The 14,864-nt window shown below is 40.6% G+C and overlaps 1 protein-coding gene across 2 annotated transcripts; it reads right to left on the bottom strand.

The window, feature by feature from the left end:
* Positions 1-442: 442 nt before the first annotated feature.
* Positions 443-14,674, bottom strand: LYVE1 (lymphatic vessel endothelial hyaluronan receptor 1). 2 transcript variants are annotated; one of them, XR_011560027.1, is made up of 7 exons: positions 14,129-14,571; positions 11,330-11,498; positions 9,463-9,602; positions 7,864-8,142; positions 3,961-4,039; positions 1,945-2,193; positions 443-1,144 (listed from the first exon to the last, which is right to left on the bottom strand). XR_011560027.1 is itself a non-coding variant. In XM_070763225.1 (6 exons), exons 1-6 carry the CDS (start codon positions 14,223-14,225, stop codon positions 2,016-2,018), a joined length of 942 nt encoding a protein of 313 aa, XP_070619326.1. In that variant the 5' UTR covers positions 14,226-14,674; the 3' UTR covers positions 443-2,015. The 2 variants fall into 2 exon arrangements, 1 of the variants encoding a protein (XP_070619326.1); XM_070763225.1 differs by having other exon boundaries at positions 443-2,193; positions 14,129-14,674.
* Between the last annotated feature and the right edge of the window lie 190 nt (positions 14,675-14,864).

The following is a 14,864-nucleotide window of genomic DNA, read 5'->3' as shown; positions in this document are numbered from 1 at the left end:
AGATTGTCTTCGTTTTGCATGATTTTTTAACGAAGTCCTTATAAACCAACATTATATCACATGGCCCTTCTGCTCTCAGGGGTCTCAAACTCATGGCCCACGAGCCAACTGCAGCCCTCGGGACAATAGTTTGTGGCTCCCACCTCAATATCAGTCTTCAGAGAGGGGCGGCATACAAATCTAATAAATAAATCAAAGTTTTACTTATAATATAAGTAGACAATGAAATGATTTGTCAAGGCACATACAGTAATTAAAAGCATGAATGTAGTATTTTGTGTATTTCTAGAAGTTCTCCATATAATATCAAGCTTATTTCTATAGTTGTTCAGATGAATCTGTCCATCATTGGAAAGTAATTATGAACAAATTCAGCTGTTGAAAAAGATGAGTATATATAACTTTTTATATATATAACTTTGTATCAATTTACAATATTAAATAATTATGCAATTTTTGTTTATTTCAATGAAATCCTGATAAATGTATTTTCATGTATATTATGATAACAGCCACAACAATCAAATTACAGAGATATTTTATATACCAGTTTGGATCATACTAGATGGTAAGTTGAGGAAATAAAGTGGAACATATTTCTACATAAACATGCATATGATTTGTTAGATTTCTGAAAAGAATGTAGGAAGAGACAGAGACTGGAATCACAAGAAACATAATTTTTTATGGCTATGTAACAATTTGTGCTGGATTTATCTGCGTGTGAATTAGACTCTTCTCTTTGTTCTTTTCCATCATTCTTTATGCTTTCAAACTTCGGTGATAACCTCTCAGTAAAGACATACTATTTTAAAGTTACCATCATTTGAAAAATACAGGAACAGTTTCTCTGTTAAATCTAGTTCACATATTCAAGTTTCTCCATGGCATTCTTTGTATAACAAAATATATATATCCATTTTTATTTGTTTGTTTGAGTTGCATGTCTGAATTTATGTTTTGGGGAAAAAAATATTGTCGCTTCCTTGTAACAAAAGGCTTGCAACAAAACTGAAAATATGAGCTGTACAGATGTTATTGTAAGGAAGATCATTCCTATATTGACAATGTATAAGCTAACATATATGAGATGTGAAATGTTTGTATGACACGCCTGATATTGATTTTGGCAATACAGTGATCCCTCGATTTTCGCGGGTTCAAACTTCGCGAAATGGCTATACCACGGTTTTTCAAAAAATATTAATTAAAAAATACTCCGCGGTTTTTTTTTCTATACCACGGTTTTCCCATCCAATGACGTCATACGTCATCACCAAGAGTCACTTCTCTCTCTTTCTCTCTCTTTCCTATCATTCTCTGCTTCAATCATTTTCTCATTTCTATTTTTTTCTCCCCTTTTTTCTATCATTTCTCTCTCTCTCTCTACCTTCCACTCTCCCCCCTCTTGCTCTCTCTCTCTTTCTCCCCCTCTCTCTCCCTCTCTGTGAGAACGCCTGCCCCGCCTCTCCTGCAGCCCACTCGCTGATAGCTGGGACGAAAGTGCTCTCAGCTAAGGGACTGTGAGAGGGGCGAGGCGGGCAATCTCAAAACGCTCAGAGCGGCTAGCGGCCGAATGAGGAGGATGAGAAGCCGTAGCCACCAGCGCTGCTGCAGGAGGACCTGTGTCCCAAGAAAGCCAGTGAGAGGAGTGGATCGGGCCGGCGGGGGGTAGCGGTGAGGGGGCCAGAAGCGCTGGGGGGGCAGGGGCAGCCGACATTCAAAACAATCTTTGCCAGCCTCCGCACTTTCGTTGCTCCCCGCCCCCAACTTCAAGCCCGGCTCCTTGCGCTGCCTTGAAAAAGGGTGCGTGGGGGTAGTTTTTGGCTGTCCATAGCCAAAAATGGTGTTTTTACTTCTGCACCGCTATTTCGCGGAAATTCGACTTTCACGGACAGTCTTGGAACGCAACCCCCGCGAAAATCGAGGGAACACTGTATATACAATTACCAATGTATAAACTGTTAGTTTCTGCCATTTGTTCATGTGGCATTTGTTCATTGAGATGCTCTGCCTTAAACTTCTGCTTCCAAACATTTTACTGGCAGTTCAGACTTCACTTCCACTTCTTCCTTTTTCCCATTATTTAGGCCCTGCTCTGGAGGTTGGTTTTTTGCATTTGGTTCTTTGAGGTTCTTGGTTTCCATTTCATCTTTCTTCTCCTTGCTTGAAAATAGAGATGTTTTCTTGTACCTTTCATTAAATTGAAAAAGAAAATTGATTAACAATTAAACGCCATACAGAAATTCTAGAAATGAAAGCCATTATTGTATCTTGAACAGCACTTACTTGAAATTCATTCATTCATTCATTCATTCATTCATTCATTCATTCATTCATTCATTCATTCAATTTTTATGCCGCCCTTCTCCTTAGACTCAGGGCGGCTTACAACATGTTAGCAACAGCACTTTTTTAACAGAGCTAGGCTATTGCCTCCACAATCCAGGTCCTCATTTTACCCACCTCGGAAGGATGGAAGGCTGAGTCAATCTTGAGCCAGTGATGAGATTTGAACCACTGACCTACAGATCTACAAATCAGCTTCATTGGCATGCAGTACAGCACTCTACCTGCTGCGCCACTCCGGCTCATTATTTATTTAGCATATGGCACCTACAAAGCTCATGTAATCACTGTTACATAAATTTAGTTTAAATAAAGCATCTGCATAAATCTATATATCTCTATCTCAGTGGGAGGCTTGATTTTATACACACACACACACGCACACACAAACATACATACACGTACATCCTGTTGCTACCAGCTCGCTTGTGGTCTTGCGCATGCTTGCACACATGTGTGACGCTTCTGCACATAAGAACCTAAGAAGAGCCATGCTGAATCAGGCCAAAGCCCATCGAGTCCAGCATTATGTGTCACACAGTGGCCCACCAATTGTCCATGGGGATCTTGAGCAGAAAGAGAAGGCAAGACCCTCCCTTTCCCTTGACCCCCAACAAGAGGCACTCAAGGGAATCCTGCCTGCCTCAACCAACATAGAGGCAGCACATGGACATCCGTTTCAATAACCACCGAAACACTTGGCATCCATGAATCTGTCTAATCCTGCCTTGAAGCTATCAAGGCTGACAGCTGTCATGACCTCTTCTGGAAGTGAATTCGACAAACCAGGGTGAAGAAATATTTCCCTTGATTTGTCCTCGCTTTCTTACCTATGAGCTTTAGGGAGTGCCCCCTCGTCCTAGCATAGTGTGATAGAGAAAAGATTTTTTATCTATTCACCTTTTCTATCCCATGCATGATTTATACACTTTGATCAAGTCATATGTACAGAGGCATCCTGGGTGGGTGGGCAGAGCCTCCTGTTGCCACCACTACTGCTTTGCTGAACTGGGCCAAACCAGGAACAACTCACTGCTGGTGTGTGTGTGTGTGTGTGTGTGTGTGTACAACACACACACACACAGTATATATATTTATAATATGTAATAGATTTCATAATATATTAAATTAAAATAAAACCATGATGTGTCAGTAATTGATATTTCAGAAACATTTTTCTGAAAGCCTTTTCATCTGCTACAACAAAAACAAGGTTTTACCATAAACCACATCAATTTTTTTTATTTTATTAAGAGATGTAGGAAAAAATATTTGCTCTGTTGCCCCTAAAACTCAGACACCTTGGGTTGTGAGGCAGGAGCTGGGGAAAAAAACTGAATTTGAGAGACATTGTGCTGTTGAGAGGTTGCAGATTTTTCTATCTGAGAATGTTATACATTCATACATGTGTATGCCTTATTTATGCTTATGCTGCATCAACAAGGCATGGGTATTTAATGATTAAAGCCAGCAGTCTAACTGACTTAAAAACATTCTCTATACAGGGAGAAGAATGCCCAAGTCCTATTACAGATGAAAAGTTAGCATTAGCATCTACATGTTGTATATGTTGCTAGTGGAAATTCATGTATGTGCATGAATTTTACTTACTTTTTGATATAGCAGACAGCTAAAACCACTGCAGCTGTACAAAAGAAGAGGGCAAGCGCCAAAAGCACGATAGGAACAGCTGGAAAGAAGAAATAGATAACTTTGAAATCGTGGAGACTAAACAATCTTTTTTTAAATTTCTGGTGGCAGTATTAATGTTTTCTGAGAAAAAATTCAAAATGGCTCCCCCCCCCTCCAGTATTCATAGATGTACATTCTACAAACAAGAAGAAATTAGCAAGTGAACATAGAGGGAAGTGGGGTGATAATGGTGGTATCCCAAGGCTCTGTCTTAGGCCCAATACTCTTCAATATCTTCATCAATGATTTAGATGAGGGGATAGATGGAGAATTCATCAAATTTGCCGATGACACCAAGATGACAGGAATAGCCAACAACGCTCCAGAAAATAGGCTCAAGATACAGAATGGCATTGACATTGTTGTGAGTGGTCCACCTCCGGCTCAGCTGCTCATGGATGTTGAAGACCAGGAGATGGAGGAGTACTGGCATTGCAGGCCCATGCTCTTGCCACCTGAGTCTGAGAGTGAGAGGGAGGGGAGTCAGAGATAGAGGGACCACAGGAGGGTATAGCACCCCTAGTTGTGGTAGTGTTTGAGTCAGAGGATAATGGGACTTAGAGGAGAAGGACACTCTATCACAGTGATGGCGAACCTTTTTTTCCTCGGGTGCCAAAAGAGTGTGGGCGCATGCTATTGTGGATGCGTGAACGCCCACACCTATAATTCAATGCCAGAGGAGGACAAAAACAGCTTCCCTCGCCCCCTGGAGGCCCTCTAGAAGCTGGGAATGGCCTGTTTCCCAACTTCTGGTGGGCCCAGTAGGCTCATCTTTCACCCTCCCCAGGCTCCAAAGGCTTCCCTGGAGCCTGGGGAGGGTAAAAACACCCTCCTCCAAAAACGGCCTCCCAGAGCCTCTGTGTGAGCCAAAAATCAGCTGGCTGGCACACACATGCATGTTGGAACTGAGCTAGGGCAAAGACTGGAGTGCCAGCAGATATGGCTCCGCGTGCCACCTGTGGCACCCCTGCCATAGGTTTGCCATCACTGCTCTATTAGATCCAGAATTAGGAGGATGAAATCCAGGCATGAATATTTCTATAGAAGAGATCATAGGTGTTGAATATCTCTATGGGACATTTGACCACACCCTGACGGTATACATAGACTGGCTGATGAGGAAAGGGATGTGGAAAAACAACATTCGTAATGGAGGACAGAGCATGGAAGCAGAAAGACTTTCCTATTCCTCTGGATTGTTGATTCCTGGTTTTGTTTTGAGCTGTAAAATGTCTTTGGATTGCATAAGTAATTGATCAAAGAAGAATCATCAGAATGAGAGATTTATTCCCGCAGTCCCATTATCTATTGCTAATGAGAGACTGCAGCCAGCATCACATTCCATTGAGTTAACTCTTGTATTAAAGAATTGTGTTTTATGAAATATACTTTGCTATGATAGCTTTTGAATTTGAGCGTGAATTGGGTCATTATTCCAACTAGTTATCCTCCAACACTGGAAGTTTTAAAAAAGAGATTGGACAACCATTTGTCTGAAATGGTATAGGGTTGCCTGCCTGAGCAGGGGGCTGGACTAGAAGACCTCCAAGATCCTTTTCAATTCTGTTATTTTATTAAGCATAATTTCTTACTGGATCTGAACTGGGATTAAGTCTAATTATTCTGGTTTCAAGATTAGTTTTGTATCCTTGTGTATTTATCAACAACTAAACACAGACCAAATTTGGTTTTAATGTTGCAATAGACAACATTGCCACAATTTAGTTGTGAATGTGTTTGCTTGCCAACTCCTCTGCCCTCATAGGATGGATAAACATCTTTCAATAATTTGTTCCTCGCTAACTGTATTGTCTGACTTCAGGTACTAGTTGGAACCTTCCTGCTGCTGTTGCTTATTTTCACCAAGTAAAATTGAAGCATTTTTAATTTTAGATTTTTTAATACTAGAATTTAGAGAAACAGCTTATTAGTAATATTGCTATTATTTTGTTTAAAGAAACTTTTGAAACTGTTAATTTTGTTCAGAATCTTGGCTGAAAAACAGACAAACATTTTTATGGCTTAAAACTGTGATGTTGAACCTATGGCACTCATGCAGCAGCTGGCACGCAGACACCTTTTTGTGGGCGTGTGAGCTGTTGCTCAGATTAGCCCCACCACGCATGTGCATGCGTGCCTCCTGTCCAGGGGGGTGGGGTACTGCCCGGACGGGGTGGGGGGATATAGTGTGGTAGCAAAAATGGAGCTCCACTCCAGAGCACCCAATTTGCACTGAAAGATGTTGTAAGAAAATGTATAAGCCACGCCCACAGTGTGGTAGTAAAAAAATTGGTAGCCCTTCACTGCTCCTGTCCATCTGATTTGCGGGATGGGCAGGGGGCGGGGCCAGGGGTGGGCTGCTGCCCAAATGGGGTGGGTGGGAACGCAGTGGGGTAGCGAAAATGGAGCTCCACCCCAGAACTCCTAATTTGCACAACAAGATGTTGAGAGAAAATGCAGGGCGTCCTGCATAAGCCACGCCCACAGTGTGGTAGTAAAAAATTTGGTAGCCCTTCACTGGTGCTGGCATATGCTTTCAGCACATGGCGAGAAAAAAGTTAGCCATCATTAGCTTAGAAGGTTGTCCCTGCTTTAGCCAGAATTGATTTCTTTGAAAAAACTAAGCAAACATCCTTTTCCTGAAGACAAATTGATGAGGCTAATATTAATGTAACCTGCTGAAAAATCTATGGAAGTGGAATAGATTGAGTTTCAGAGTCCAACATGCACAACACAAAAAACATCTCACAGCTAACAAATCCACACATATATCTAAATTGGACGAGAGAACAATTGCTCCTATTTGCAATGATCAGTGTCCCCTGTTAGACAACCAGTTTGGTATAGTGGCTTGGGCACCAGGCTAGAAACCAGAGGGCTGTGAGTTCTAATTCCACTTGAGGCTTGAAAACCAACTGGGTGACCTTAGGCCAGTCACTTTCTCCCAGCTGTAGGAAGCAGGCTATGGCAAACCACTTCTGAAATCTTCCTAAGAAAACTGTAGGGATTGGTCCAGGTAGTCACCAGGAGTCAACATACTGACTAAAAGGCATCCTCTTTCCTCCCCATGCCCTCTCTTATGCCAGAGCTCTTTCTTGCACTTTCCAAAATACTTTTGAGGGTTTTCAGCTATACAGACGTAACTGTGTTAATCCCTCATTTCTATTTTCTGAATGTATTCCGAACATTCTTAGAAATGAAACCAGCACAGGAGGCTGACTAAGGAGTAACTCGACAAATAACAGCTGCCACTTTAGTATTAATAGTAAGTAGTAGGAGTGATAGAAGTGGCAATAATAACATGGCCCAATAACATGGCCCAAGGGGGGGGGGGATTGTCTTAGATTTCAGTCCTTTTTTATGTAGACCCTAATTGAATTACAAAGAGTTTTCTAATTGAGAGGATGAAAAAAATCCAACTAATAATACTTTCTTATACTACTTTAGTATAGCTCTTCGTGTACATTGTTTACTTATAATTATTGAAAAGATATCTATCTTCTAAGTCAGGCAGCTGGAAGAGAAATGTTGAATGTGGAAAGCAACAACCTAGTGCATCCAGATTTAAAATTTGGAGTAGCAACTCTCCAGCCACTCTGTTTAGAGCAGCTCTCAATTGCCTTATTTGGATTGTAGAATTGGAAGTGCCGTTGGTAGCTTGAAACATGTCAAAAGATTACATTTCTAGTTATAGTGGTTTGATTCATCTTATCACCGCAAGAGAACACTTTTTAAGTTCTCCTCTAAACCAGTAGAAGTTTTAAACTGAGGGGTTCCTTTGTCCGCTCTCTAACATAAAACCATGAAACTCAAGGCTATTACCTCCAAATGGGACACTCTCGTTTTTAAATGCAGTTCGTTTATCAGTGAAAAGCAGATTTTCCTTCTCGGGAGTAGGTTCAGGTGGCAAAATTTCTGTTACACATTTGATGCGGTACTTTAAGTTTTTTTGCGTTCGTTGTAATGAGGTTTGGGTTTGACTTGTGTCAACCCCTGCGGAGGTGTCCTGAAATGAGACTGCTAAAGTAGAGTTCATCTCAGTGGAACTGTCTGGTACTGAAACTGTGCTTTCTTCTGGGATGCATGAATTAATCCACGTATCTGAAAAGAAGACAAGAAAACAGTGCAGTGAGATTTGTTGATGCTACCTGATGCACATTTAAAAAAATAACAAAATGCAAGGGATGTCTTACTAATTGTTAATTTACATAGCTAAAAAGCAATAGAGTAGTCCTATTAGATTGCCCTAGAACAGGTGGCACACGGATGGCACGCAAACCGTTGCCCTAGCTCAGCTCCAATGTGCATGTGTGTACTGGCCAGCTGATTTTCGGCTCACACAGAGGCTCTGGGAGGTCGTTTTTTGCTTCCAGAGAGCCTGGGGGGATGGGGGATGGCATTTTTACCCTCCCTAAGCTCCAGGAAAGCCTTTGGAACCTGGGGAGGGTGAAACACGAGCCTATTGGGCCCACCAGAAGTAGGGAAACAGGCCGTTTCTGGCCCCCAGAGGGCCTCCGGGTGGCAGGGGAAGTTCCCCTCCCTGGACACTGAATTATGGGTGTGGGCCCTCTGGCATGCACGATAGTGCGGATACACGCTCTTTCGGCACTTGAGGAAAAAAATGTTCACCATCACTGCCCTAGAGAGATCTGATGCTGCAGTATCTGTCAGACTTAGCACTTTGTTAGGCTTATCTTAATACGATTAAGTTCTGGAAGTAGCTGCTGTCATAATTCTTCCTCCCTGCTTCACTGATTGTTTCTAAATGGGACAGGATTCATTTAGATCAGTGTAAAGTAATTTCATTTAATTTCTGCATTTAAATATGGTAGATAGCTGCTGTTGAACTTTTGGCTGCCGCTTGAAGTTGGTTAGAAAATCCGCTTGATGTTGGACTGAGTTTGTGAGTGTTTGGATGCCCTGCCTCCCCTTGGTCTCTGCTGCACATGTGCACATGTCCGTGCATACACATGTTCACGTGTGCTCTCACACCTTTCAGTTTGGGCATGCATGCAGTTTGGACACTTGGTGTCTAAAAGTTTCACCATCACTGTATTAGCAGTACAGAAATTTCTACAATCATTATTACCTTCTCTTTTAGGAGAGATTCTGATACTAAATATTATAATAGCTAATAAGAGCCGGGGTGGCACAGCAGGTAGAGTGCTGTACTGCAGGCCACTGAAGCTGACTGTAGATCTGAAGGTCAGCGGTTCAAATCTCATCACCGGCTCAAGGTTGACTCAGCCTTCCATCCTTCCGAGGTGGGTAAAATGAGGACCTGGATTGTGGGGGCAATAGGCTGGCTCTGTTAAAAAGTGATATTGCTAACATGTTGTAAGCCGCCCTGAGTCTAAGGAGAAGGGCGGCATAAAAAATTGAACAAATAAATAAATAAATTATAATCCATATCCCACTTACCTGAAGAATTGTAACAATAAACACGAGCTCTCTTGTCTAGGTGCATCCTCCAGATGTTAACCCCAGTTTTATTCTGCCCACATTTTTCATTTGCAATTATCCGAGAAATTACACCGTAGCCTTCTGCTACCCAGCCAAAACTAGAGTGAAAAGCATTTTTTCCTGTTAGATATATGACCTTAGCAACAACGAAGTGTCACTTTTCAAAGTTTATATATACAATATAGAACAATTTTTCTCAGCATTGGATGCTTGAAGATTTGTTGGTTTTAATTCCCAGAATTCCCCAGCTAGCATTCTTCCCAAATATTATGTTTTGGTTTTATGATTCCACCTTCCTTGTTCAGTCCTGAAATATCATATTTAAGGTTAATTTCTCAGTGAACTCTTATTTACTCAGAAGGAAATGATTTTTTTCAAAGTTAAATTTTGGAGTCCACAATCAAAGGTCTCCTTCCTTTGGCTCCTTCCTTTGGCTGTGGTCTTCCTAGTCTCTCCAAAAGTTCTAGGTTTTAATGTTTCGAAAGGGGAAAGCTATGAAATTATTATTATTATTATTATTATTATTATTATTATTATTATTATTATTATTATTAATTAGATTTGTATGCCACCCTTCTCCGAAAACTCGGGGCGGCTCACAGAGTAAATATAAAAACACAGCGTACAGTACAAATCTAATACTGTACATTTAAAGAACTATAGCTAAAAACCCTATGTATTACTCAATCAAGCGGTACAATCACATCATGTATCACAATTATTAGTCAGGGGGGCCAGATTTAATTGCATGGTAAAATACATGATAAATAATAATTAAGGCTATTAATTTTAATTTATTTTAAATTAAAGTCAATAGATGTTTGTTTTTGTCTTAACCATTATTTTTCATTTGGGGGAGTTTGCATCAGAGGTGGTTTCCTGCCACTTTGGACCGGTTCTCTAGAACTGGTAGTGGGAATTTCCCCCCACTCACCAAACCGGCAGCGATGGCCTGCTGGAAACACACCCAAATCGGTCCTACAGCTTGAAATCTGTCCACCGGAGCCAACTTTATGTGAAAATAACTTCCTGCGCATATGCAAACCAATTTAATCTGGGAGCGAAGGGGGTAAACGTACTAGTGTAGCAAGCACGCATGTACAAAACACATACTTCCAGTGCGACCCCAAACTGGTGGAGAACCCACCCCTGATTTGCACTGGTCACTTTACTCAAATGCCAAGTGTAATCCACAGCTTGAATCTTTTGTGCAAAAAGTAAAAAAAAAGATTTAAAAATGTATAGGTTAGGTGCAGTGACACAGGATTATTCATCTTTTGGAAAACTGAGGAAAATTTTAAGAAGTTTATGATAGGCATAGAACAGCGGTGTCAAACTCATGGCTTCATGTGACATATCGGGACTTTTTCTCCTTCGCTAAACTGGGCATGGCCAGCCAGTGGGCCTGGAGTTTGACAGCTCTGGCATAGACAGTTTCCGTTTCAAGGTGGCAAAAATTGCACATTATTAGGTATATATTTAAATGAAGATCAAGTGTACCTGTATATCTGAAGCCACACTCATTCATATTTACACACAAATAATATACATAATGGTTTTAAAACTATGCATATGAACCTGTGGAGAATAACAGGGAATAAATTTAATTTGAGAATAAATAATCAACTTTTTCGGCTTTAAGAATAAGAGGGGCTATTTAATTTTTAATTGTTTGCATGCTTCTAGTCTTGATTTATTTCTGAGTAGTAATAATAATGATATTTTATTTTAAAAACGGCATTTAAAAAGGTAACATGTACCTTGTTTTTTTTACATACGTTAGCATAAAACATTTAAAAGTAAATGTTGGAAAGATTTTCTGTACCTGCAGGTTTCAAAGCCATGTTTCAAAGCAGCTTCAATCCTGGATTTGTGTGCTAACGTTAATCCCAGCTGCGTGCAAACTGATTCTGCTTCAGCAAAATTAAAATTATTTTTTCTCTTATCTGCAACAAGTGTTACACCTGCAATTCTGCAGTTTGACATGTGAATATCTGCAAATAATCAGAAATATATCAAGATGATTACTAGTGGATATTTAATATTTATATATTTATTTGCATTATAAAATATGTACCTTTATCGGTCCTGATTCATTAATATTAAAGTGAGCGATAGAGATCTTCAGGTACAGTGATCCCTCGATTTTCACGGGGGTTATGTTCCAAGACCTCCCGCGAAAATCGATTTTCCGCGATATAGCGGCGCGGAAATAAAAACACCATTTTTGGCTATGGACAGCCAAAAACTACCCCCACGCACCCTTTTTCAAGGCAGCACAAGGAGCCGGGCTTGAAATTAGGGCAGGGAGCAACGAAAGTGCGGAAGCCGACAAAGATTGCTTTGAATGTCGGCTGCCCCCGCCCCCCCAGCACCCGCCCGGCCGCCGCTTGCCCGGCCGCCGTTCGCCCAGCCACCCGCCGTTCGCCCGCCCGCTCGCTCGCCGCCCGCCCACCCGCCGCCCGCCCGCCATTCGCCCAGCCACCCGCCGTTCGCCTGGCCGCTCGAGAGCAAGAGGGGGAGAGATAGAGAAAGAGAGAGAAGGAAAGAAAGAGATGAGAGAGGGAGGAAGAGAGTGTGAGAGAGGAAGAAGCAAGATAGAGAAAGAGAGAGAGAAAGAAAGATGAGAAAGGAAGGAAGAGAGTGAGAGAGAGGGGGAGAAAGAGAGAGAGCAAGAGGGGGGAGAGTGGAAGGTAGAGAAAGAGAGAAAAATTATAGAAAAAGGGAGAAAAAAGAGAAATGAGAAAATGATTGAAGCAGAGAATGACAGGAAAGAAAGAGAAAAAGACAGAGAAGTGACTCTTGGTGATGACGTATGACGTCATCGGGTGGGAAAAACCGTGGTATAGCAAAAAAACCGTGGAGTATTTTTTAATTAATATTTTTTGAAAAACCGTGGTATAGCGTTTCGCGAAGTTTGAAGCTGCGAAAATCGAGGGATCACTGTATTACAGATGGTGGTCGTGCATACATACTTTAGATGTAGGTCTCTACAATTAGTATAATGCTTAGAACAGCATTATACATTCAATTGGTTGAGAGATTGTGGCTCAATGCATCCAGTTGGAGAAGGTGATTTTGAACGTCAGACATGGACAGGGAAGAGCTGCTTTCAAAAATCACATTTATTTACTAGGGAACGTCTCGACCACAACTACCATACACTATGAGATCTGGGCAGTGGAATTGAGCAAAAACAGTTTGGTGTGGGCCAAACCATGTATTCAACCTTGAGAAATCACTGACAATGCCCCTTTATGGGATTTACAAAATAAGCCCATGAAAGCTTTGAAGAATCCCTTCAGATTATTGATGAAAGATCAAATCCTACAATAACATTAGAACGATTGAAAGGTTGAGACTCTGTCTTTAGACCTGTATTCTAACTTCAGTAAGCTTAGCATTACTCTTAATTTCTTTCTGTCCTTTACAAGTGAATCTTTTCTTCCCTCTAGTAATGCTCAAAAATCTCTACTGTAAGCCTGTTGCCACTGTCTTATAATGTCTTTTTAATATGATCAGCCAACAATGGCATCTGCCACTGCTGACTGACTACTATCACAAGAATATAATTTTCCCAGTGAAATTTTGGTATGGCTAAATTGAATTTGTTGACAGCAAGAAAATAATGAGTTTATAGACTTTCTAATATCTCAACACAAAGGCATTCACAACAGTGGTGATACCCGTAAACTAAAACCATCCTTCAAAATACCACCACTAAATGGATCCCACAAGAATAGATTCAAAGGTGTGATGATTGAGACAAATTATGAATGTAGCAAAAAGTGAACTTTTAATGCAAGAAGCATTCTTTTAAAAAGTAAGTTGCTAATACTTCCTATACAAAAGCAAAAACCCACTAAAAAAGATCCTTTAACATTCTGTGTATATATTTCTCATTTCACTATATGATGAAACTGCAATGTATCACCTAGCAGAACACACATTCTTGTTTTTGTAATATGAAATATTTTTCATTCAGGAAGTGCTCAGAACAGAAAGTTGTTTCATGTTTTCGTTTGACATCCTATCCATACCTCCCCTCCCTTCCATGCCTCCTAATTTACCACAGTCCTTTAACCATATGACAAAATTAGAAAATTCTATCCTTATCTTAAACTGACATATTTTTGTTAGAAGGGAGACACTGTACCAACTAACAAAGGATATTTGAATGAGCAAAAATAAATGAATTAAATAAAATCCGTTCTGCACATTGCAGCTACACTGTGCTAGTTTACACAGCATCTTCTTCCTAACTACAATTTACCATTTTGAGAAACAAAAATGGCTGGAGATTGAGGTTCCTTTGCTACAACTTTGCTAGAACTTTGGCCATTAAACTTTCCTTAGACTTTAAGATGCCATAAGTTTTCTTTAATGTTTCTTTAAACTAACTAACTAACTAACTAACTAACTAACTAACTAACTAACTAACTAACTAACTAACTGGCTATCTGACTATCTAACTATCTAACTACTAACTAACAACCCTGCTGATCCTGGAAATAACTGTTATAATATTATAAATAACTTATAATATTGCAATTTTTGTTTAAAACATACCCTCCCTTGGTACATTCAGAATATGTTGAAAAACTAGCAATTTATGGTAACATACCTTCCAGACGAATTGTGTCTTGTGCCATGAAGTTTGCCACCCAGATTGAGAAGAAAACGGAGACAGTTCTACCATGGAATGCCATTGTTGGTAACATCAAAGGGCTGAGAGCTTCAGGCAGATTGCCGTTCTTCCTCCAATGTTGGAAATGCTATTGTGTGATGCTATTTTGCCTCTTGAACACTTCCAATGTGTTCTTTTCTCATGAGTTGCCAAACAGCTTCTTCTCCTTTATTTCCTCTTTTACCACTTTGAGTGTCAAGGATGCTAAACAGCCACTGACTTCAGCTTAGCTGAACTTGTTGCTCTGTTCAAAAGCCGTTCACTGACTAAGGTCACTATCTGGAAACACATGACAGCTCCCCCCCCCCCCTTCCCAACCTGTCATGGGCAGTCTGGAAAATACAATGAGTGCTGACTCAGAAAATATACATCTGAGGAAGAGAGATAACATAGTCTTGTTCTTATAAACAGTGGGAAGATTTCCCAGTGTACCTCAGGTGGCCATCCTGTAATAGTTCCTGTTTAGTCACTTGCTATTTGCTCATCATTCATCCAACTCCTGCATCTATTTAAAAGAAAGATGTAACATGGGTTGGCTATTTGTGATGGAAGAATTTATCTACTCACTGAATCCGGAGGTCTAAAACTATTTTCAAAATGAATAGAGGGTTGGACGGTGAAATCAATTTAAGAATTTCAAGGCACATCTATTCCCACGTTCTTGGACCTTAAG

The sequence above is a fragment of the Erythrolamprus reginae genome, chromosome 1 (genome assembly GCF_031021105.1).
Source record: "Erythrolamprus reginae isolate rEryReg1 chromosome 1, rEryReg1.hap1, whole genome shotgun sequence".
Taxonomy (NCBI): domain Eukaryota; kingdom Metazoa; phylum Chordata; class Lepidosauria; order Squamata; family Dipsadidae; genus Erythrolamprus; species Erythrolamprus reginae.
Note: the sequence above shows the minus strand (reverse complement) of the source record. Positions and strands in the feature narration are given on the sequence as shown.